General features: G+C 43.9%; 1 protein-coding gene and 1 long non-coding RNA gene across 3 annotated transcripts in view; one reads left to right on the top strand and one right to left on the bottom strand.

Annotated features, from left to right (window-relative positions):
• ABL1 (ABL proto-oncogene 1, non-receptor tyrosine kinase) overlaps window positions 1-20647 on the bottom strand; it is a 77014-nt gene extending 56367 nt beyond the window's left edge. The window contains exon 1 of the mRNA XM_002198738.7: window positions 19713-20647. Coding sequence (XP_002198774.5) covers window positions 19713-19848 — 136 coding nt within the window. The 5' untranslated portion in view covers window positions 19849-20647. The remainder of the gene's footprint in view (window positions 1-19712) is intronic.
• Window positions 20648-21002: 355 nt separating this feature from the next.
• Window positions 21003-25974, top strand: LOC115497558 (uncharacterized). Of its 2 annotated transcripts, none has more exons than XR_012058488.1 (2): window positions 21003-21141; window positions 23932-25974. It is a non-coding gene; the product is annotated as an uncharacterized lncRNA (long non-coding RNA). The 2 variants fall into 2 exon arrangements; XR_005982036.2 differs by having other exon boundaries at window positions 21026-21164.
• Window positions 25975-26010: the final 36 nt, after the last annotated feature.

The following is a 26010-nucleotide window of genomic DNA, read 5'->3' as shown; positions in this document are numbered from 1 at the left end:
AACAGGTTAAACAGCCCAAGACAACACTATTAGATGATCAATAAACCTAGGTGCTAATTCTGTACACACAACACAAATGTTTTCCTGGGTTAGCATAAAACTTCAGTTGCTTGTTAGACACAGCAACTGCCTGGTAGTGGGGGCAGATGGACCCTAAAGTACTAATGATCCCACACACTCATGGATACTCCAGCCTGCCTGAACTGCATTCAATTCTTCAGTCACACTGCTGCTCCCAGGCAGGGATCTAACACATACATCACTTTTAACACTTAGCTGTTCTGGATGAATGGGAAAATTCATTATTCATTTAATTCTAAGTAACAGCCAAATGGCCCAATCATCAGCAGAGTGCCCCAATGCTGTGCCAACACAGATGAGGAACAGCTTCTCTCTGATGCAAAGGGCTCAGCGCTGTAGCTCTTGGGGTAAGAATATGCCATCATTTCCTTAGGAGATTCAAAAGCAAAAGCAAAGCCATAAATTATTTTCTAATTGTTTAGCAGTGAACAAAGGCAAAATGGGCCTGCTGTGTCCAACTCTTCCAAAGGCACACATGAATAAACAGACCTGCTGGAAGCCTAACAAACTGACAGCCCATCCCAGGGAACACAAAAAGGAATGTTTGCCTAAATACTGTCTTTCAGCAAGACTGTAATCAAAGGAAAAAGAAGCATGTATGATAAGAAAGATTCCTAGTGGTTCTGGCACAGTGATTATTCTCTATGTAATTGGGAAGTTTGGAAACACTTGACTATGCTGTTCTGGTGGCGTACTTTCAAAAGACACTAAAAACCCAAATGGAGCAGTTCAAACAGCAAACAAGGCCTCAAACCAGTTGCTAAACCAAAGCACTACAGAGTGAAAAGAAAAAAAAACCCTACACATTTCTTCACATCTTCTGCACTATGAATGAAGAGATAATGGAAGCCTGTACTGATACCTGGTATTAGCCCATCCACGGGACATAGGTATAACTATTACAAGTTAAAATAATCAACTTGCTTTTCTGGAGGAGTCAAAAAAAAGGCCAGAGAGGGGAGCTCCAGCTGCACATCTCAGCAGGGACAGGACTGGGCAATGTGACACAACCAGGTGTTGTGGCCCTGCGAGGAGCTCAGGAGGTCTTGATGGCTTTGAAGCTGATCCATAAGCTCTACTAGATTTACAGGAAATCAAAGAGGCAGAAAGATCATGGAAACAGGAAAAAAAATCGGGGAGATAATACCAGTCAAAACAAGTTAGTAATAGAAAGAGAGGAAGATAAACTGGCCTTCTTCCTAGACAAGTAGGAAGATCTTGGGGAAAAATCTTCTTAAAACTACGGGAGCACCGTTTCAAAATCCTACCAAAAGACAGCATGTCCTGGGAAAATGATATTCTCCTCACAGGATGATGAGTCCAATCAAAATTGCCCCTGAAAACCCAGGCAGGGATCATGGGGCACTCCTGCACTGCCCATCAGCTCTCCCCAGGGACAGCTGCCTGCAGGGAAAGGATTTACCTTGCTACAAATCACCTGTGCAAGGGAAAGGCAGCACAGCCTATGCACACAGGGTTTGGGGTTAAATACGAGTTAATACTGTTTATCTGAACCAGGCCAGAGGCAGCTGTTGGATATAATGAGATTGTGACGGAAAGAAATGCACAGCCTGAACTTCTAAGCCATAAAACTGAGCTAAGCCAACAATTCATTAGTTACTTTTTTTTTAACTGGTGGTGAGGGGTGGTAGGATGAATATCTACTGAAATGTGAGCTAGGTATTTGTCAAATGCATAGGAATAAAATCTCCTGTAACATATTATTAATGTTTATTATGTAGGTTGGTACAACATAATTTATCACTGGCTATCTTCAACAGGCTCGACACCCCAGGCTGAATTGGCCTGGAGATTTCCAGAAAACAAAACATGAGGGTGGCACAGCCTGAAGGGGGTTTCCCTGGGCAGAGCTGTGCCACTGCTCCAGCAGTGAAGTCTGCAGGCTGGCACTCTGCAGACTGACACCCACAAAGCCCTCAGAATGCCTCCACATGCAGGAGTGTATCAGTGGAAGGAAAAGAAATGCATGCAACCCCTTCCATCAGTCATGTTGACAAATCAGAAATAATTCAAGATATCTTAATTACAAAGCCCAAAATTCACTTTTGTGGTTCTCTGGGAGCTGTCGGAAGGCAATCAATCCTTCAAGAGAAAGGAATGAGCTGGTTCAGGCTTTCAGAGATGGTAAAGGGGCCACAAATGCTGATTTTCAAGTCGATAAAAACATTTTAATTAATCATTCCTAAGAATAAATTGTTCTTTCTACAATGTTATTTTGTTTTAAAGATGTTTGCTGTCTTGTAACAACTGAAATAAAGATATTACCCTGAATTTTCCCACTAGCACGCTCAAGTAGATATTCCAAACCATACAACTGAGTTATTAAACCAACAGTCACAGCACATTTAAGAGTTCCTTGCATAAAAGCCCTATTGAAGGCAGCTCTGCAGAGGGACCCTGCATGTTGACCCCAGGCAGATGTGGCTTCCCTGGCCTGAAATGGAGAGGTCTGGCATAAAAAGGTGTTTTGTCCAGGAGACAGAGAAACCCCCCACCCAAAACACACCTCCCACAGCAGCCCCACATCAGCCAGCTCTGTACCAGCAGTGCTTTAAGGCACTCACAGAGTGAAACAGCCATAGGAAAGCCTGCTCAAGCCTCCCCAGGGCAAAGAGGAATTCCACCAGCCGCCCAGGAAAGAGATAATACAAACTGCACCACTAATTTCAGCTTCCAACAGAGAGCTGGCCCTTCTCTATCTGATTGAGCAGGAGAGCACCACCGGGACAGGAGAGGAAAGCTGCTCTTGTCCTCGCAGGGAAAGGCAATGACAGGATGGCAGAGCCTTTCCATCGGCTCCCAGCCTGATAGAACACCATCCATCAGGAGAATGGGCCAGGAGAACTATCAGAAATCCATTAGCAAGCTGCCGCTCCACCTCAACTCCTATCAAATGTCACAGCGCCCGATGGCTTCTGCTGCTCCAGAGGACATCAGGAGCAGGGAATTGTTCCAAGGCGATAAAGATATTATTACAGGTTTTAGCTTACATTACAATTATTAGCTTATATACGAGGGGCAACCATTTGCCTTTAAGCAAGTCTCTCAAATCCGGGACAAAAGAGTAATTAAAATGGAAAGAGATCTCCTCCAGGAGCACCACAAGGGAAGCAGGGGGGGAGAAGGAAAAGCTGGAGCTGGAGGGAGCACTGCTGGAGGGATGTGAACCCTGCTTTTACTGCCTCTATCCAGCAGGATTTCAACTAGGAAGTGGAAATACCTAGGAAACTTGCACTAAAATAGCAAGAATTACCAACGCTGCTATTTACTACCAGGGGAGTGACCCCAACCGGAATCAATCAGCTCATCAGCAGCATTTCACCCTCCTCTTCTGCAGGCTCAGTCCTGCTCTAGGAACACTTCATTGTCCACCTATCACAGCAGGAGACTGAGCCAAAACCAATCTGCTCAAAATCTACCCGAGTTATTTCTTCCCTCAGATGAAGGGTGGTCATCAGGCCATTTAAAAAGCAATGCAAATAACCAGGTTCATAAATACATTTATCCATTAAGGAGTCTGCACCATGTCTCTGCAATGTTATTTACGTGTCTGAAAGCTGTTATCCGAGCTATTATCCAGCACAGAGACTAGAAAAAGATATTCTGTGTGTATTAGCAGCATATTGAAATGATTTGTGCAGATTCTTTCCATTCAGATACTGTTGAAGCTTGAAATATAATGAGGGGTCTCAAACAGGAAACTTGCATATGTACTATAAGCAGGTAAAAAGCAATAATTAAAAAAAAATTAGGAATTCTCCAGTGCAAATATTTCCAAATGCAAACTGATTCTCATTATCTTTCATCTGCCAGAAAACCAAATTAAAATATCAATCAAATGTAGTGATCCAGGTAAAAGTCTTAGACTGCATCTCTGGTTCAATAACTGCAATTATTGTGTCACTGCTCTCAACTCTTTGAGCTCCTCAAATGAGATCAGAAATGACTACAGAAAAAAAACCCCAACAACACAAAATCTCAAAAAACACTCTCATCCACAAGACCTGAATTACAACAATGACATTTTTGTCTCCAAAACAGGTAACAGCAAAATGAAAACAAGGTTGTCAGCACTGCCAATATGAAACGTTAGCCATAAAAACTGCTACTGTAGAGTTTTGATTTGCTTTATTTACTGGAACTTTTCTTTTTTTTTCAAAAGAGAATCAATCTGAAGCTTTGAAGTGTGTGAAAATGATGTGTCAGTATCAGATCCTGGAGGAGGAAAGGCTTGAGCACAGCTGGGAGACACTGTGACACTGCAAGCCCACCGTGGGTACAGTGTTTGTTTTACACCGAGGTACAGAGCTGTCACGAGTTACACACAGGAGCAGATCTTAAAGCTCTGCTTGTTTTCCACCAAGACAAGAGGAAATGCATATCCAGCAAAAGAGCACTTGGATCCACACGAGTCCCAGCAACTTTCCTTCATCTGCGTGGATCAGATCATACACATAAAAATTAAATACTGTCAAATAATGGAAAGTACAAGAACTAGTGGCAAAACACTTCCTGTAACGTGCAACTCCAGTCTGTCTGCAAGTTGAGATTTCCTAAGGAAATTCCCTACAGCAATGCCTCCAATATTATCTTTATTCTGGAAAAGCCACTTAGGGGTACTCAGACTCCGATCTCTCCTATGCCAACTGTCAGCTGAGCGTGAATCTCCTTTAAATCAATAGTTAAGAACCAATGGAGGAGGGGTAATTTCCTTACTGGTACGAGGTCTGTGTTTGCCCCATAGCCCATCCTGGCAGGGATCAGCATCACAGGCAGCCAAGGACTCTGGTGTGGCTGCCACCAGATGAGATGAGCCATTAGTTATGGCCCAGTTCCTACAGGACAGATGTCCTCCCTGCAGTCCATAAGCACAGCATCAGCAGCTGGGGAAGTGGGCAGGACACACTAAAATGCCCTTTTTCTCCCTAAAATGCCCACAGGCACCATAACCACGCTCTCACTGTCACTGCCCGTAGATCTTCAGGGACTCTTCTGTCAGAGGTTTCAAACCAACAACTTTTGAAGTGCTACGTTCATGTAAATAAGTAGTTTTTCTAAGAACGAATTAGTTGAGCATATTCTATGAAGTTATTTCATTTGTTTTTGCTCCTGTTCATTTATTCCAATCTGCTGCACCTTCCCTCGGAGAGGTTATTAAACACTCTGCTAATGGGCGCCAGCACTCGTTTAATTCTTCCTAATGAATGTATGAGTGAGTAGCGGAAGCTATTATGTAGGGCTTAATAAAGGGCGGGAAGGAATTTCCTAAAATTTATTGCCACAGGCTGCTGCTTGAAGATAAAATAAATGGTAATTGCTCGGAACAGGAAAGAGGAGGACGATAAAATGTCCCCAGACATGAGGTAAAAAAAATACCAAATGCTCCGAACCAAAATCTCAAAGCCCAAAGGATCATGAAGGCAAGATGGCCTCCTCCAGCTTCAGCTTTTTGATAATTCTTAAGACTTTTCCTTTGAATATGGATGCTGAAGGATGGACTCAATCTCAGCTGGAATGGCTATTTTATGACACAGAAAAGATATATATTTAAAAATGCATTAATTCTGACTGCATCTTATGTAAACAATATCTGTAGGAAAGAGACAATGTAGAGGAAATGGAAGGACAATGTTTCTGGACTATTGAGTCCAGCAATACAATCTTCCCTAAAATACAGGCTTTGCAGAACGGAGGAGACACACATAACATTTTGCTACAATTATGTTCTTTCTTTCCCATTGCTGTGTTGGTCAGGGTTCATGAAAGAAGAGAAATTGCTGAGACATGAACCTGTGCATTGTTTCTTCAATTTCTGCAACTGTTTGTTAAAAGAAATAAAAATCTGCAGGCTGGATGAGAAGAAGTGTCTGAACTGGAAGTCCCAAGTGTCTGTCCTGCTCCAGAGTGCTGCAATCACACTGCCAACCTCCCAGCAAGCTCCAGGTCAGGCCTCAGCAACCGGCAACAACAAAGTGGAAATCTAAGTCCCATCCCCTGTAATTGCAATGTAGGAGAAAAACACAGGTTTTCAAAACAAAACTTCTTGTTATAACTCACAACAGCCTCCTGTCCACATAATCCTTCAGGCTTCATTCAGACACCGTGATCCAGTCATACAGATGAGTTTGGCTAAAAGCTTTGATCCATGTCACCAAGAAAGCTAAAAAGCGAGGTTCCCAAGAACAAGCCTGATTTTCTGGTTCCACTGAGCTGTTATTTTGCACCTTAGAGACTGCAAAACTGCTCTCTACCATCTGCTCAGGAGTTACACCAACTTGCATGTTTAATTACAGAAGCAGTGATCAATAGCTCAAGGGTCACAGGCTGTGGTGGGAGAGGAGAGCAGAGATGTCAGGGATGTATGGACGTCACCTTATCCAAATGCCACCGGCCTTTCAAGTCCAGCTGTCCCAAAAAGGACACTGCCAATCTCTAAGGACCATTTTCCCAAAATGCAGCAAGAAAGAACTTGTATAGAAAGCTGCCAAAATATCTATTTGAGTGGGCAAAGCAGCCATCTCTCTTTACTTAAAGGGGCAGAAAGAAAGAAATACTATTTTCAATAGCAAGCTAATATATCCAACAACTTCAAAGCTGACCTGAGAAGAAAAGCAAGATTAGGTTTGCTCTTTTTTGCTGCTTTGGGCAGACAAAGCCCCTCTCTGAAAACCGCTATTTTTCATGCCAGCTTTGACCATCTTAAAACCAAGAAAAAAAAACAGGATAAAACCCAATTTTTTTTTCTTAAATCCTTGGCAGGTCACCGGCAGGAGCAGGCCAACAGCTTTTCCAGCAGGCAGTAAGAAATTATTACTTCCTTTCTAAACAAGGATTTCAGTTGCTTCAGCTCAACAGCAGGATTTCCATAGCCTTACACAATACAAAGCAATCACTCAACCTGCAAGAGCATCCAATTTGAAAATGGACAGTTGTTTCTCCAAGAGAAAAAAGCAACAGTATGATAAAGACAAAGGAAGCCAACAACAACCAACCCCAAAATACTCAAAACAAATAATAATAAACAGCTTTCACGCATTGGAAGACAAAAGGTGAGCAATTGCAAGATGAGTGTGAAATGTCAGGGATATACAACACAGATTTTCAAAGGATCAAATTTGATAGGATAGGCATCAACTAGAGGCATTATCCAGGAAAAGTTTAATCTTCCTCCACTCCAATGAATAAATCAAAGCCAAATAAACATGCACAGCATTCCATGTTGGCATCAATATCTGTACAAAAGACACAGCTTCCAATTTAAAATGGCAAACACAAACTATTCTCTCTCTGAGGACCTTCAAGCACTTCTACACTCTCAACCCTCTTCCCTTCCTATGAAGAAATCTTATTACTGATTTATATGGGTTATAGAGCAAGAAGCTGCTGCTTTCTGATGATAAAGAACTTGAAGATAAAGGAACTGGTTTTCACTTACGAACAATCCAAGCAGGTACTTGTTAACTATCTGTGATGCTGTTCCCTGCTACAAGGAATAACACAGGATTTCCTCTGCCTCAGCACTGGTGCATCCCTGGAATTACTGCCTGCACAAACCTCAATTACCCAGCCAGAAAATATACTATTTTACTTATCTAAGGACAAGCCCAGCACAGAGGAGAAATGACCGGGAAAAAAAAAATCTCAGTTATTCTTTGCAACGTAACACTGATGTCAGATGCAAAGAAAAAAGCTGCTTTTCTTCCTGTATTATTTGGTCTGCTTTTGGTAGCACCTCGCTACTGTGTGCAAGGACAGATGTGGGAAGAAGAGTGGAGGAAAAGCAGGATCCAAAGTCCCTGTTGTGGTTTATCTGTGGTGTCACAGTACCAGGAGCTCTGTCACCAAGGCTGGCTCGCAGCCGCCCCCGCAGCAGGAAGGGCACAAGAGCCCCGGAGCAGCCGTGAACATTTCCATGGCTCTCCTCCCTCATCCCTGCTATCTGCTTTGACTTGTGCATCCCATAAAACACCCCCAGGCCAACCCCTGGCAAGGCCAGCTCCTCAAGCCAAAGCTTCCTAAAACATCCCAGGTATGATCCCAGGCTCAAAGCAACTCCCTCCCCACAGCCCCAAACCTTGGGTACGCAGATTGACGTGTCAGCCCCTGAAATCAAGAGTCGTGATTTATACTCCAGAGCAGTCACAAGTGCTGCATGGCACAAGGAGGTGAATTCCAACATCCCTGGCTCCTGTGGGGCTTTGTTTGGGCAGGAGCTGCACTCACACAGCTTGGCCCCACCACAATATGGAGTCAAGGGGTAAGTGCACTAACAGAACTTTTCACAAAATCTCTCTCACAGACCTCCTCCTCCATCACTTTTTTGCCTAGAGTATTACACTCAGATTGGTTTTTTAAATACTTTTTTTTAATGGGGAGAGAGGCACAAGGGCATCGAACATACTCTAATCCAATTTGTTGTAGTCTAAAAGAAATCCATTTGTTCAGCTTTGCATTTGGCATCCTTGTGATAATAATTTTTAATAGCACAATTTGTATTTGGATCCATTTTAAAGAAATCATAATTTGATTACAAATCAGGAATGCATCCTGCAATTACCTTTTGAGTGTGAGTCCTCACAGGTAAGACCTTACTCTGCAGAGCTCCCCTGGACTCATCCCTTATGGACACCTCCACGTGGCTGACCATGGATGCAAACAGAACACACTGCAGCAAGGTAAAGAGAACTCAAATCCAAGTGTGATTGTGCAAGGCTGTAGTAAAGAGGTCTTGCAGTAGACGACAGCACCTTTACTTCCACAGGGTTAGTTTTACTCCTAAAAATTTCAGAAGTTACTACATTTTTAAAATTCAGCTGCTAGCAATTCCAATTTGAGAATCATAAAAAGTACTGTATTAATAATTGAAATGTAAAATGCCTGTTTGATTCACTCCAGCCCTCAGTCCCCCTCCCTGAAGGGCTTGTTTGCCTTAGGGGAGCATTTCACAAGCAGCACATCAACTTTCTGAAACACAACTTCAGCAGATGAAAGCCTCGTAACCACAGAAGAGCCACCTTCCTTCTAAATCTGGAATTTAAAAAACTGTGACATCCATGGAGCATTTTAAAAGTAGAATGGCCAAGACATTTCAGCTCAACCAAGCACCTTGGCTACCACATGGTGTAGTTATTTCAGAAGTGGCTGAGTGGTGATCTCCCCATTTCAGCCACAACATCCACCTTTATCTCTGGGCAGACAAAGTTCTGCCACCGCCGCCGTGACTCAGGGCACCCTCAGCACCCCGTGATTCAGGGCTGTCCCCAGCCATGAAATGTGTCTCATTCCAGGGGCTCCACATCATCCCACTCCCTGTCCTGCTGGAGCCCACCACTTCCTAATTTGGGAGCGCTGCTGATGACAGAGATGTCTGAGCTGCACAGCAATGGCTCTGCTGGTGTCTGAGACTTTCACCTCAATGTTTTAATGCCTCTCCAGTCAGGCAGGACTACATGATGTGGGCATGGCCAACACAATGCAATATTCACTTTTTTGGGGAAAAGCAGCCCAAGTTAACAAATCAGAGCAAAAACACCTCACTGGATTTGTGCTACTTATTCCTCCTATGAGTGGAATGCAAATATTTCAAGTTAACATTTCACGGTTCTTTGAATCTTTACCCGATAATAAATGCAGGGCTGTTCTATTTTCATTTAATGCTTTTGAAATCCCGTGTTTTTAACCACAATTACAAAGCTATGCTGCTGCTCAGTGAAGTTCACAATTCCTCTCAGGAGAGGTCGGCTTATCAACATTGCAGCAGGTCTTCAGTGAAAATGTCATGCACTGCCTTTGCTTTGCAGAGGCAAAACTGCAGTCACCAAGATGATTATATTAGCATTTCAAGCTAGCATTTGCCTCCAAAAATCCAGCCTTTATTATTCTAATTTTCCCTTTTGCTGGGCTCAAAGTATTACCTACTTATGAGGTAGCTCAGTACATCTTACTAACCAGCCACAGCCTTCAGGATTCGGCCCTCTCCAGACTCACTGCTACAGCAAATCCAGAATTAACTCCCAGATTATGTCTCCAAGTTATCTTTTGCAAGCGCAACGACCACACCACACCTGGTGGTGTACCTGTGGTCATGAAAAGCCTTTTTTATCTCACTTTTCAGCAAGAGCAAGGTTAAAACCACCAGCAGTTGCCACAGTGAGGGCTAAATTAGACTGAAGTTTCCCCAACACTTTCTTTTTCCCTATGACATGGAATATGAAAGGTTGAGCAATACTTACACTGTCTGATGCGATCACCTCATAACAATAATTACTGCTTAATACCTGAAACATGATAGCACCTTGACATCCACCCTCAGCGTGGGAGGCACTATTTAGACATAACAGACAATCTGCAGAGCCCAGGGAAATTACAGCTTCTATATGAACATCAACAGTATCAAATGATGGGAAGAGCTTTGTGTTCCCTCCAGTTCATTTCCTGTAAAGGACATCTATTTTCTATTAAATAGCTGCACGTTGAGAAAAAAAAAAAAAAAGAATGTATATAGCAAACACATTTAGTGCAATCCATCAATAAGTCTTGTAGGAAGTAATGGTTTGATTGCAGAGACTTTTAAATGCAGCTTCTTATCCATTCAGCTAAATATATTAAAGAAGAAATAACAGCTTGGCATTTATTCAAAACTTTTCATTTGAGCTTTCCTAAGTTATTTGCAAACATGAGGTGTAGCCAGACAACAATAGCTCTAATAGCTGTTCCAGTTATTCAGGCTAAAATGGGATATAGTTTTTAAATGAACATTATGTGTTGCCAGACTTATATCAGGAATGAAAAGAACTTGGAGCCAATAAAAAATAATAAAAATGAAACCCCATTCACACATACATATTTATAACCTAAACTATTTTGCTAGATGCACTAAATCTTCTGCGTTATTATAAAATTCTCTCACCCAAAAGAGATTTGAGTAAAATAGAGTATTACTAGATTACAGCTTTGCTTTTGTAAGCATTGTTATGACTTCATAACAATTTAACTCCACCATTAGCTCTGTGAGAGCAATTCTGCCATTCAGACAACACCAACTGTGTAAATAAGTGTCACAGGCTGAATTTGTTTCCAGATATTCCTTGAGTATCCTTGCCATAAAAAGCTCATGTTCACAAATGTTGAACTCAATGTTACAAGAGGATTTACCAAATCAATTTCTATACTGTGAGGAACCTAATATTAATATTAGGGAAGTATTTATATTTTTTAAAAGTCAATGCAGCATAACAAAATAAGTGGGGGAATTAGACTAATTGCAGAAGACATCAATAAGTGAAAAGGAATGCAGAACTGAAAACTATTTATTTTCTTTTTTAAACAAAGAATGGGCTGAAATGGAGCTTGAGAAGATGAGGGAGCAAGATTTTCCCATTAACACTGAAAGCAAACATCACCTACTAAGCTTTTTTTCCATCAGCAACACAAAGATTACAGGTTCTAGTAGAATCTAAAAAGACCTGACAGCCACCATTTCTCAAATCCACAGTTGTCACTTCTGACCCTGGTTTTCACCATTAAACTTTTAAACTTCTGTTCATTTCCAAGACGATTCTCACTGCAAGGATTGTGTTAATCAGAGAAGTTAGTGAAGAGTCACAGAAGACATCTGGTGGCCAGTGTCCCAAATGACAATTTAATTTGCTTTACACCTTTGCAATAAACCTTAAATTCTAATTAAGTAAATAATTTTAAACACTTTAATTAAAATAATTTCATTCACAAAAACCCAAGTGAAAACAGTTGTGTTTACTGCAAAACAGCCCTGTGATAACCCTCTGAGGTCAGGAACTGAGAACTTGGGAACAGCCCCTCACCAGGTATGTTAAATGAGGCTGAACCTAACAAGCAGCCTTTGAATTTAGGCAGCTTGAATACAAATGACAGAGCAAACATTTCCTGAAAGCCCAAGGAATTTCCTATTTAAAGTTTCCATGTCCTTATCCCACTACCATTCACACATTCAGCCTCTGGAAAAACAACTTTATTTTACTGGGAACACACACACACAAAGAAAAGGCCATGAAATAGTCACCAGTTGCCCCAGGTGTGGTGTGGCAGGAGATCAGCTCACTGACAGAGCCCATGGGTGTGTTTTGGATTCTGGATGTGCAGAGCAAGTGAAATTTCCTCCTCTGCAGCACCAGCGTGACGGGAAGCACAGGGAACAAGCCCAGGTCACTCGGTACTTCCAGCAGAGATGGACACTGGACAGGGAACAAAGAGCAGGTCAGGGAATTGGGGAATCCTGTCCTCCAGCCAGCCTTGCCATCCAAAACCCAGGCATTGAACAGGCAGCAGGGTATGTAATTCAACATAGTCTTCACCACACATTATTCCCAGTTTGAGGCCATCACTCCCTCTTTGATGCAAATGTGGTGTGCAAACCACAGCAGAGGAAGGTCCAGCTTTTACTATTTCATGAGCTCTAAGGAGAGACTGGAGCAAATAACATTTGCTACTGCTCAGACAGCACTTCAAAGGAGGAATCTACAGGGAGGCAGACTGGACACAGCTCAGGCCCTGGGAAAACGTGGCAGGAATAAGGTAAGAACTGAAGTCAGCCAAAATGATAAATGCACCAGAATGCCTTAGAAAAGCAGCACTAATGGATAAGCAGCTTCTCAAGGCAGGCAACATGTAGCAATATTGATTCTTTAATACACACAATGAAACCGAAGTCTTAATGATTAATAATCTGTTGTGAAAGTCTATTCATTAGGTAAAAACAGTGCTCAGAAATGACACAACATAAATCAGGCAGTCTCCTCACTCATGAAAGAATGATGAGCTTGCTTGCATCCATGTAAATTAGCAGCAATCACTCTGCATAAAAGCAAGCTCCTGCTTTTCACAACCCAGCTGGTAACAGCCAGGAAAAATTGCTGGGGAAAAAGAAAACACACATGAAAAAAAGCCCTAAATCTAATTTCAGAGAGTACTTAAGCAAAATCTAAAGCGAGCTGGTATTCAGGACACATAAGGAAATGTGTAGAAAGGGACATCTCCCAGAGCACAACACACCATTTTAGCAGAATTATATCAAATTTTGCCACAAGCGTGATGAAACTTCCAGCCATCTCACAAACATTTATGCTTAATATCTAAGTGCAACACTGGGATTAAACACAGAAGTTTAAAGAAAGACCAGAGTTAAGAACTAACTAAGAACTAATTTAGTTAAGAATTAAGGAAAGACATTGCCTTAGGCAGCTTTACTCACTAAAATTGAATGTTCATTACCTTTTTACCCAAGAATCCTCCTTAAACCAATTAAATGGACACTCTGGCAAGCAGACTAATAACATCTACAGAGTGTTTAGATTGATCTTCAATCAACATTGAGCAGAGTAAGAGCTGACTGATAAGAGAGTCAGTGAAGCAAAGAAGCAAGACTCCCTCTTGCTTCTGCAGGAACTGCTCTGAATGTTCCTACAGCAAAGGATTTTTGGGATTCACAAGAGACCTTTTATGAGCAGAATAACTCCTTCTCACAAGAATGGCACAGCGTGGCTGAACTGAGAGAACACTGCTGGGTGCAGCCACTGGTGCTGCTCACACGGCTCTTAACAGACACTGCAGAGAGAAGGCAGCCCCTTCCCCCTGCCAAAGAATAAGGAACGAAAAGTCCATCTGCAAAAATACTCCACTAGGCCACTAATGTTTCAAACACTTCCTTCAGTCTTTGTAAATGCATATCAGAGTGTTTAATACAGCTGAAAGTGATGGCACCTGCAACACACCCAATGTCCACCCACACAGCACCACAGACATCCAGGTTTTAAACTTTACAGGGTGGATCAAATAAACTGGTGGAGCTGCAGGAATGTCCTGGCAATGCTGAAACACTCCAAACAGCCTGAAACTCAGAGCAGGGTGCTCTGAACCTTCAGTGAGCACAGCACTGGTATCAGCCAGGTGTTAAGAGCTGGACTAACTCCTGCAGCTCTGCATCCCCACTGCCTGAGGTCAGCTAAGAGTGTTCCTCACCTGACACCTGCCAAGGCTCTGGTTATACCCCCATCCACACCAGGGCTATCAAAACACTCTCCCAACTACTTCTTGTCTGCTTCATCACAGTTCCTACAAGCACAGCTGGAAACACATCCTTGTTGTTCCAAGGCACAACCCAACAGCATCACCACCCTAAAGTCAACAGGAAAAGACTTTCCAAGGCCATTTTCACCTTTCTGCACCCTCATGATTTGTCACAGAGCCTAACACAAACTCAGGACGAAATTCAGGACTCTCAGCAATGGGACTGTGTCACCTCCTCACTTTCAAGCTTAAGACTTAAACTTTCCAATGTAAAATACTGCGAGTTTGATGGTAAATGTTGAAGTGGGCTGAAAGAGATGATCGCCTAGAAGGAAAGATTTCTATGCTAATACCCTGTAGCCTTCTCTTGCCTCCCTGTCCTGATTTCCTACCACAGCCTTCATATTAAAATTTGTAAATAAGAATGCAGAACGAACATAATCTGTTAATGAAAGTCTGGCATATGAGCAACTGCTACCTATTTGTCATGAAGGAGATCAACTGCTTAAACATGGCAAGTTATCAAAGATTAGTCAGTGCACAAAACAGAACTGCTTTTGCCCAGGAAAGGGATTAGCCTTTCCCCATCATCATCACCATCCTCCACCTCGGCCTGTGGAAAAGCACTTTAGAAAGTCTTAGGTCTCTTTCCATACATATTCCAACCATAGATCAAGTTTTGTGGAAGAGCTTCTTAGCATAATCTAGTAGTATTTGATAACTGGAGCAAGCAAAAAATACAGCAAAGTGGTTTTTATGATGAAAAGGGATACAGTCGGAGGCAGTAAACAAATCTGCATTCAGCATGCGGCAGATGTCAGCATTAACCAGGCTAATACTGAGGCACAGTGAAGTTGGATTCATAAGCAATGATCCCAAAAGCTGGAGATAAGTCTCTCCTAATAGAGATGGAAATTGAAATTTGGGAGCTGCCAAATCTCCAGCCTAACAACAAAGAAAGTTTTGTCAGTTCAGAATGAAAACCTGAAATACTGAAGGCAGACTAAAAAATGGCTTCCAATTAGGCCACTACTAATGATCCAATTTCAGGTAAATGGTCTAAAGTGGAGCCAGGAGTAGTAAAGCAGTTTCTCTGAAGTCTCTGGTTTTGCAGTTGGTGAAGCAGAGACAAAGTATAAAAATTCCCTGAGGTACAATGGAAAGAGATAAATGTAGGGGTTTTAAGTACATGGGTTTGAAGAAACAGCTCTAGTATGGAAGGAGTCTCATTTAAATCATTTCCATGTATGGGCAATTGATTATCTAATAAATGTATATTGCATATAAGGAAGACATATTGAGCTCCCCTGTAGGATAAAGGATAATGAGTACAAAAATCAGACCTTGAAGATAATCTTGCTCCAAAACCCTGCCATGGGCAGGAACACCTTCCACTACCCCAAATTACTCCAAGCCCTGTCCAGCCTGGCCTTGGACACTTCCAGGGATCCAGAGGCAGCCACAGCTTCTTTGGGAAACTGTGCCAGGGCCTGCCCACCCTCACGGGGAAGAATTTATTCTGTGTATCTATTCTACCCTCAGTTTGAAGCCATTCCTTGTGTCCTGTCACCCCTGTCCAAATTCCCTGTCCTGCTCTCCAGGAGCCCCTTTAGGCACTGGAAGGAGCTCTGAGCTCTCCCTGGATCCTCCTCTGAGATGAGCACAGTGGGGCAGAGGGGGGAGAATCTCCCCCCTTGCCCTGCTGCTCACACTGTGGGATATGCTTAGAACTGATTATAACGTAATTTACTCATTTTCACAATTGAAGTACTTGAAACATGAAACTTAACGGCATAAAACAAGATAGATTATTAAACATACAGACCGTTAAAATTTATTTTTAATCGATAATGTAGGAAATGGCACTTTTAATTGTTGGGGTTTTTCCTCACAGTGAACTGTATAGGGCACATCTCCAACTGGCAGCTGTGGCAAGCTGGTGCTATAGATCCATTTTGCACAATTGCTTCCAAATTAAAGCAGTAAAACTTTCAGCACCCTTGTAAGAAAAGAATTCAGATCTAATATGACAGTGACTGTAGTTGGCTGACTTCAGCTATATTCAGCACTAAATGTTAAAGAAAAATGGATCCAGTTCTGCAGGTTATCTCTCTTTACAATGAGGTAAACAGCTCATTTAAGCTTCCCTGTCAGTCACCTGCTGGAAGGGAAACTCTAAGGCCACATTTTATCACTATGTAAGACTACGAAAAGGCTATTTTTATTTGATTGCTTTATCAATCTCTTCCTCATCTCAGCATCACGTATGTAATGATTAAAATTCATTTTTTAAGCCTTCAAGTGCTGCTTTTGCTTGGAGATACTGTTCTACCAACATGCTTCAGGGGATCTGCTCATCACTCAGCACAGCAACACCTCCACAAGACAGCCAGAGGAGGTGTGGTGTTTGCCAATCGCTCCAGCCAGCTCCTGCCAACCAGGGATCACAGCTGAGCCCTCTGAGAACACACCTTTCTTTACAGAAAGTTTGAGTTTTGCCAAAATTAACATTCTGGAAAGGCACAAGATACATTAGTGTGCAAATTTCAAGGTGCACTGACAGAGTCTTTCCCCTTAGCTGTCTACTGGCCACACTTTTTTCTCAGCTGGATATCCCCAAAAAGCAGTCACTATAGACTCAATTCTCACCAAGAAAAGCAGAGAGAAAGAAGCAAACTTTGCCTTTATAATTCCTCTCAAGTTCAAGCTTGCAAGCAAACTGTGAGCTGGAGTAATCTGCATCAGGGTGAAATTTGTAGAATCCCAGCAAGGGCTACTCTGCTGCCCAGGGTAACGACACGAGCATGAACTCCAGCCTGTAAAACACCCTCGGTGGGGAAAGCAACAGCACAAAGAGAGAAGCCCAAAACTTGCACATAGATTACTTTTTTCCCCCTAAGGAACTCCTCAATTGTCAGCTCATGACAAAATTTAGAGCCTTTCTGCATTATTCTCACAGAACATTTGAGCACCAGCAGAGCTGATTTCTGGCCAGTTGCCTCCTTGACTTTTCAGAAGCCTCTCGATGTGTTGCTGTGGGTGCTACGGAGAGGGCGACGACCGAAAAACAGAATTACTTTCCTGAAAGTTATTTTGCCTTACACTGATAATATTCACTAACACTTTCAGCCAAAATCTGTACCACTGAATCAATCCAGATCTTTTACTAAGTGCCTGCTGAAGGAGCCTCAGCAGAACTTTGCAGGTAATGGCACCACCAAAACAGGATCATGAATGCCTTTATAAAAACACAACCCTAAAAGGAGAGCCCTGCTACCAAAAGCTCCACTTCTTTGTTTTATCATGGGCTTTAATATACAAGAACTTCAGACAAGTGCATTTAAGAATTCACCTGTCTCTAAGGGTTTAAGTGGCCCACCATGGAATTTCTCCTTAAGCACTTCTCAGTTATGAAAAGCCAGAAGCACAATTTTCCTGGGACAAACCAGTTCTCACAGTGCAACAGAGAAACCAGATACAGTGTTTGGTATTTATAAGAAACTGTGTAATGATGTACTGAAAAGGAAACATGCAAATATTTAAGCCCTGAAAAACACCAATCTTATTTTTATTAACTACAGCCCATGGCACAATAATTAAATAGGACTGAAGGCATTAAATACTGATCCATTCATTAATTATAAAGTATGTCAGTCTATGTATTTCAAAGGCAAATTACTGAAAGGAAAAGGAAGAACTTTCTAAAATGTACTTTGTTCCCTCTTAATTTGTCCAGATTTTTAATATGGAATTTTTCAGGACAGCAGCAGCCCAAACTCAGAAAAGAGCTGAATAAACAACAGTGGTACTGCCTTCTACTGACAGGACTTGGAAGAATCTTTTCATCCACTCAAAGGAAGAAACTTTTCCTCATGTGTATAAGCGAGGCTGATCTTTTGCAGTTCTCTCAACAGATGTCCTAGCCCTGATGTCCCCTTTCAAGTTTATTCTCTTCTAAATCAAGACACCAAGGTCTCTCGTGGACATATGGCACATGGACATTAGAGATGCCATTTTTCCTCGTGAATGTGCTGGGATCTGCTGACCTCAGGTCACACTGGCAAGAAGTTACCATCTGCCTGTTGCTGTTAGATGATCAAAAAAGAATGTTTCTGGCTTTTCTGCCACAGCAAAACACCAAAGGGACTAAGAACATTGTATTGCTTGCAGCAAGTGCTCTGGCTGTATCTCATCTGACCTTGAAACTCTGTCCAAAGTAGTAAAAGCAGGAAACAAGGAAAAATCCAGCAGCAGGTTTAACATCAGAGAGCCAAGTTAGCCCTGATATTCTCTAACCTTCCCTTAACTACCTTAAGTTTCTTCAGTGCACAAACATTGTATGAGAAAATAAAACACTGAAGTAACTCAAAAGAGTATTTCAGCAGGGTAGTACAAGCATGGGATCTCTGTGTTTGTTGAACACTGCAGAGAACTCCTTGAGCCCTTCTAGAAACAGAATGAGAAAAAGTTAGAAAGCAAAGCCCTTAAAAAGTAAGATCAAAACTTTTCCTCTAACTGCATTGTGTTCTCAGACAGCAAATATTTCAATTTTTATTTCTATAAAGATTATAGATGCAGTTTTGTTTTGTTCACAGGTAAACTTCCTCTACGGGACAAAAGTGTTGCAGAAGCTTTGTCAAAATCACATTCTCCAGCCAAAGACAGCAGCCAGCAGCACGTCATCTCAAAGAACATTAGAATTTTTAAAGTGTTGTGCAAAAGCAAGGATTACTCCAGAATTTAAGCAAAAACAATGCATTTCTGCACCTCACTTCTGTAAGGATGCCTTCAGTTTATAGTTTCTTTGGTTTTGGGAGGATGGGTTTTTTTTGTTTGGTTGGTATTGGTTGTTTAAGGAAGAATTTGATGCAGTCACCAAATCTGCTTCTGAATGCTACTGAATTTTTCATTTGGCTTCTTTTCTGAGATTCTGAACTCCCCCCATACTTTGCAGAGGGCCAGCAAGTGACAAGATTGCTCTACCCCAAACTTTAGGCCTCTAGCACTTCAGTCCATCACAGGATGAAGGTTTAACCAGAAAAAAAGAGAAACCACTAGCAAAGGTGTTCCAAATGCCACAAGAAACTCTTTTCACAACAGCAGTAAGTTCACAAACTTTCCAAAATAAGGGTTTTTTTTCCTTTCCAAGTAGCAAAGTCTCTTCGGTAAAGATAATTAAAGAACACCTGTCACTGACCACAGCACCACCACTGGCTGAGGCTGGTCTGTATAATGACACAGACAACTCAAAAATGGATCACTTTCCCAGACTTCAAACCAGCCCATAACCAAGGCAGAAATGAGAAATTTGTACAGTGTTAAAAATTACTTCCTTGCATTTCACCTTTAGCTGTACAATAACCTCTCCCCAGGTTTCAAGCAATCTGACCCATGTATTTTCTTAATAAACAATCACAGAAGATTTGCATTAAGCAGCAAGGGAAGGAAAACAAGACTTCCATAAAGTACATGTCTGTGTCTGCTCCATAAAATAATCTTGAATATATCCATATTATATCTAGCTCAGCAAACCAAAATGAAACCAAATACCAACAGAAACTTCTCACCATGTTCCACGAAGACGTTGCAGTGTGGGCCCGCATGCCTCGATGACTCCTTCTTCCCTGCTCCTTTGATGAAGTGCAGGGCAGGCAGACTTGGCCTCCTTTGGTCCCCAAGAACTTTTCCAGGCTGCTGCCCCATAAAGTAACTATAGGCAGCCTTTCCCAGGATGAGAAGTTTTCAAAGAAGTCCGTGATCCCTGATCTTCCAGGCTGGGAAGGAGTTTTGAAGGAGAAGGTATTTTGGGTGGGTGCACTGGCTGCACTCACAGTGGGATAGTCACTTAAGGTGAAGAATTAAGACAAATTCCTCCAATGCTCCTGAAGACAGCAACAAGGCTCCTTAGGTGACTTTATGCAAAAAAAAAAAAAATTAAAAAAAAAAAACCAAACAAAACAAACTAGTAAAAGTTCCAACCGCTTAGCAATGACCAAGCATTACCAAAGTTTCAAGTTGCCATATGTAGTGTGTCTTCCACTGGGTAAAGGCGAATTAATTAGTTCATCTCACAAGCAAGAAACCACACATAGGCTCACCCAGGACAGGAAACAGCCATTCCCACCACAACTAGTGTCAAGGTTTCTTTTTTTTTTCCTCCTTTTCTTTTGCATAGCATTGAGTTAGCAAAGGCCAAAGAGCCGCGTTAAGTATCGCTGAAGTCCGGCCGGGTCAGGTGCGCTGGAACCATGTCAGCCCTGCAGGCGAAGCAGCAGCAGCAGCAGCAGCAGCAGCAGCAGGAGCAGCTCCGGGCGGGCTGCCGGGGCTGCAGGGATGGGACGGGCGCCCCTCGGTCACCGGGCTCCGGCTCCTTCCCCCGCCGCTACCTCGGGGCCGGGGGCCCGGCCGGGGCCATGGCGGCGTCGGAGCAGCGCTGGGGCGGCCGGGCCGGCGCCCCGTGCCCGCTGCCTCAGGCGGAGCCGGGCGCGGGGCTGCGAGGCCGGGGAGCTCCGGGAGGCCGGTTCGTGCCCAGCGGCCGGGCCGGGGCGGGCGGGGGGCACCGCGCCGGCCGCATCCCCGGGCGGCGGCGGCAGCGGGGCCGGGCGGGCGGAGCGGGGCGAGGCGCCGCGGGTACCCCGGGGCTGCGGGACCGGCGGAGGCGGCCAGGGAGATCCCGGAACCCCCGGGCCGGCGGGCGGGCGGTCACATCCCCTTCCGGCCCCTCCTCCTCCGCCGCCCCCGCCTCCCGCCCGGCGCGGCCCGAGCCCGGCCCCGCTCCCGGCGCCGGGACCGGGAGAAGGCTCCGAGCAGCGGGGCCGGCAGGGCAGGGAGGGGATCCTCCCTTTGCGCTGCGCATCTGGAGCGCTGTGCCCAGTGCTGGGCACCTCATGGGTGACAAGATGGGCAAGGAGCAGCCGGAGAGCTCCTGCGGGGCGCACCCGCAGGATTTGGGGCATCTCTGCAGATCCTGGGAGGCTGGAGCAGCTCTCTGATGAGGTGACACTGCGGAGCTGGGCCGGGTTAGTCTGGAGAAGGGAAGGCTGAGAGGGGATCTCAGCAATCCATGTCAATGTCTCCCCGGTGTGTCCGAGGATGGGGCCAGACTCTCTTCAGTGGTGCCCGCTGGCAGGATGAGGAGCAATGGCCATAAACTAAAACACAGAATGTTTCCCCCAACATAAGGAAGAATTTCGTTAGGTTGAAGGTGGCAGAGCTCTGGAACAGGTGCCAAGAAAGGGCGTGGAGTTTCCCATTCTAAAGATATGCCAAACCCACCTGGGTACCTTCCTGTGTCACCTGCTCCAGGTGACCCTGCCCTGGCAGGGGAGTTGGAGAGGATGATCTCCAGATTTTCCCTCCAACCCCAACTAATCTATGATTCCGTGAAAAAAAACCCTGTGAAAAGGCCCAAAAAAACTCATGTGAAATCCCTTACCTCTGTAGAGGGGCCAGCCAAGTTGTTTTCCCTCAGATCTGACTCTGCAAGGGCCTCAGAGCCTCTGGCCAGCTCTGGACCCTGGATGCTTGCAGAGATGGACAAGGAAGAAGAGATCCTTGCTGTGTGAGCTGTGTGCACAGCCAGGAATCTGTCACCCTGCTTGCACAAAGGACTTCACTTCCTTATGAATGCTCTCAGCACACAAGAACTTGATAACAAAAAACAGCCATAGAGTCTAGTGACAATTGAAAAAATATTTTATTGACCAATTTTTTGCACCATTTGGTGCAAAGATGGAGTTAAAGCCCCAAATTCTTCAGCAGGCACTGAGAGTTCCCTGAGCTAAAAACCAGACCATGGTGCTGAAGATATTTAGTTTTTCATACATTCTCCAGTTCACCTTGGGAATATAAGAGGGTCAAGGCAGCAGCTTGAGGTCAGGATGTTTTGGTCAAAGGTCTGTGGTTGCTCCCACTCGACAACAGGAGAACACACATTTGCAATTCTGTGCTGTAGCCTCCTGCTCAGGGCAACCATCTGGACACAGAGCAGCTTGTTTATACGGACTCTTCCCTTGTGACAAATCCAAACACGCTCCATGTCTCCTATGCCATATTCAAGGTCTGTGGCAGACCTGTATTTTTCATCTTCTAACAATAGCATCCAAAATGTAGCACTTCATACAGCCCTGCGGGATCCTCCACCTCTGCTGTGCCTGGCTGCTCCTACATCACTAATTCTTAGTCAGGAGACTGAGCTCAAACCATTTCTATTGGATTTCTCCATCAATTGCTCAGTTTGCAGGTACTGAGACTGGTTGTGCTGCACACACACCCACACAGGAGAGAGAGATTCTCGTGCTGAGACAAATCCAGGGTCACATCTGTTGAACTCTGCAGAATTTCTCCATGTTTATCTCAGTAATGGGGATCAGCTTCTCACCAAGATGATACAACCGCCGCTCGGCTCCCACAGATTGAAGGAAAGTGAGGAAATGAGGCTGTCAGCACAGGCCAAGCAGCCCAAGAGAAATTTGTCACAAAACCCAATACCAACCATTCTTCACTGTAAAAGTTACTCTTTTTTGGGTCTGACTGGAGCATCCTGGATAATCTCTCCTACCGTGGCAGGGCTGAAGCAGAGTAAGCTCCAGAAGACAAGCACAATAGTCTAAAAAACCTTCACCAAATTAAGCAAAAGCCATTGCAAATATGCAGGACCTCATAGAATCACAGAACTGTTTGGGTTGGAAGGGACCCTAAAGACCATCATATTCCACCCCCTGCCACAGGCAAGGACATCTGCCACTAGACCAGATTGCTCCAAGCCCCATCCAACCTGGCCTTAAACACTTGCAGGGCTGTGCTGTTGACAGTACAGGCTGTAAACATGCTCTTCCCTGGCTTGCCTGAGATCTGTGCAGATGAATGCATTTACTTTTTATTTAACAGACCAGGTGAGTTTATCATTCAGGCCGACATGCAGTTGTTCCTTCTGATGCTGTGCAATCATAAGCAGCAAAGTGGGGCAGGTTCTTTGCCAGCAGTTCCCAGCCTTCCACTCAGCAGTTTCTCCAAAAGCATTTCCTGTTTCCCAGAGCATTGCTGTACTTGATGTGGGACAATACACAGGCAGATGAGTCAGCAGGTCACTCCCAAATGTCACAGCAGGAGATACCTGCCTTCTTCCCCTTCCTGAAGGGTGTTGCATGTTCTGGCCCCAACCCTGCTGCCAGTTTTTGTGAACATGACTCTCATGTTAAACTTGGAAGCTGTCCAGTAGATTCAGAAATTGTTAGAGAAGACAGAGACAGAAAGTGGTGTGAATACAGAATACAAAAAAGCTACAGTGTTTTTTTCAATCAAGCCTGTGTACATCCTACCATTTATTTTTTGCGAAGAGATACTTCAGTACTTTTTCTGTTTACCTCCCATTAAGTGTGGGTTCTCACCCAGCAGCTGCAGTAACATTTTCTCCATAACATTATCTTTAAAACTCAACCTCTTCACCAAATAATAAAACTTAGCATGTTAATTAACAGTCCTCAGGAACCTGAGAGAACCATTTCAAGATGTCTCTAATCTCAGTGGGATTTCAGTCTCTTCTCAGGTCTGTGCAAAGCTTTTTATTTGTACCACTCTCAGCTGAACAGCAAAACTGCACGGATGGTACAGAAGTAATGCAATAAGCAGCAGTAATTGGATTAATAACCCATTAGCACAAATTTAAAGTCTCAGTGGTTATTCCTAGGAGAAAAGGAATTCTTCCTATTAGTACATGAACACTGGCCCCAAGAAACAAGAAAATTCTTTTTGCAGATGAGTGATGTTGTGTTCTCATTCCTACAGGCAACACTCACCAGCAAGGGAACTAGTTACCAACTCCATTTCTGAGCACAACTGCACCATGTATTAACCCTGGAGGAGGCAGCACAGGAGGAGCTACAGCTGCTTTACAAATAGTGTCAGACACTGGTGAACAGAGAAATCAGGTTGGTCTGAGCTGTTTTAATGCCTGCATGGGCCTTTTAGTTCCCCATATAAAAATGAACACTTATTAGGTTTTTACCACCCTACTTTCAATTACTTTTTTTTTTTTCCCTTAAACCAGAGAAGCCATAGTTTCTTCCCTTTCACCCTTCCTGCTTAGAAGTTGCCCAGCAAAATCTCACAGACTATTTCAAGAATTTAAGGGGACACTGCTGTTGCTGGCTTGTTTCTCCCTGCTGCTGCAGAGCTGTGCTGGATGGGAACTGCCAGCAATGACCTTGCTGAAGCCATGTTACAGAATTTAGGTCTTGGCACAGCACTGGCTGAATGTGGAGAGATCAGTAATTACCCCTCATGGTCACTGGGGAAAGCACAGACCTTTGGTTCCCTCCCATCAGAAAAGATTCACAACCAAACCTCAGCAGCTGGTGGTCTTCTTGGGTCTAAAATCAAAAGTAGCAGGTATTCAGGAGTAATGGAACTGGTTAAGTCACATGCCTCCCCCATTTAACACATCATAATGCCATAACATCAGGAACCCTGCAGTAAGCAGGAGGAATCAGAAAGCTGAGAGCTGAAACAGTCCAGATCTTGAGTTATTTTTTATCAGAAATCCCTGAATCTCCCCCTGTGGTAATAAGATAAACAGCTGCTAAACTACAGCATTGGGTAAGGGGGAAAAAAAGTACTTTTCTAAGTAGAAGATACAGACTGCTAAAGCTTTTTTAGTCCTTTCGAACCAGTCGTGTCCATGGAGGTGTGTATGTGGCTACCAGCAGCCTCATGGATACCTGAAAGTGTCACCATCAAGCCTTGCTTTTAAGTTCCCCAGTCTTCTTGAGGGTGTGATTGTTGCAACACTTACAAGAAATCCTCTTAAAACTCAAAAATAACAATTCCCAGGTCTTGTGTGGAGGATTCCAGTGATACTCCCAACAAGTTCAGTGCTATTCTCAGAGGCAGCAGAAGGGATTAGCCATGTCCTTGCCTGTCCTCAGCCCCATTGTGCTTTAGGATTTGGGCAGCAGCGCTGGTGGCAGCCCTCCAGGCCCTGCTGCTGTTTGGCAGGGCAGCGAGGCGGAGCTGCTGGCCAAGGGAAGTGCCACAAACGCGATCCAAAGGTGCCATCTAGTGCCTGCTCGGGACCACAAGGAAACAGCCCGAGCCGCAGGGACAGCAACGAAGAATTTCTTGCAACGCGCAATTGGATTCAGGGACAACTGGTTCAGTTGTTTTATCATCCTTTTTAAGAATTACAGTGCTGTAGTGCAAGGATATATTTGCAATACAAATAGATAGAGTACATATATAATAAACCAGCTGTAACAGAGCACCTGGAGCTGAGAGGATTCCCCAGGGAAAGCATCACATCCTTCACAGAGAACGTGACTGACTGCCTGCCAACACTTGGCTCGACATGTCCACCTCTAACCACCAGCCTGAAGATCTTCACCAGTGCCATACTGGGCTCCCCATCATCCTCCAGTCACCTCTGCTTGACTCACCTCTCCAGGGGATCCTGCAGGGAGGCAATGCTTGGAAAGCCACTGTGAGCACCAGGCAATCCTTACAGAGGACCCTGCAAGGGCTGAAGAGGAACGTCAAGTCCTGCTGGGATGAAGGGCAACAACTAAAAGAGAGATAAGATAGTGCAACCATCCCAAGTGTCCTAGCACAAGGAAATTTGAGCCAACCACAGCTCTCAAGCTAGGCTAAAAACAAGCCAATGCACACACTGCTGAAGGACTGATTTGTTTCAAAAAATTTATTAAAATGTAAAATACTTAGTACAAAACCATATTGGTACCTCCTCGGAAGCAGAGCTCACCTCTCAGGCATAAAAAAAAAAAAGACCAGCAGGATACACACAAACCAGGACATTGCTTGTCCTCAGCTCCTGGCTCATATGGACAGAGACAGCCACATCCCATCTCATAC

The sequence above is a fragment of the Taeniopygia guttata genome, chromosome 17, assembly GCF_048771995.1.
Source record: "Taeniopygia guttata chromosome 17, bTaeGut7.mat, whole genome shotgun sequence".
Lineage (NCBI taxonomy): Eukaryota > Metazoa > Chordata > Aves > Passeriformes > Estrildidae > Taeniopygia > Taeniopygia guttata.
This window is presented reverse-complemented; position numbering and strand designations above follow the sequence as displayed.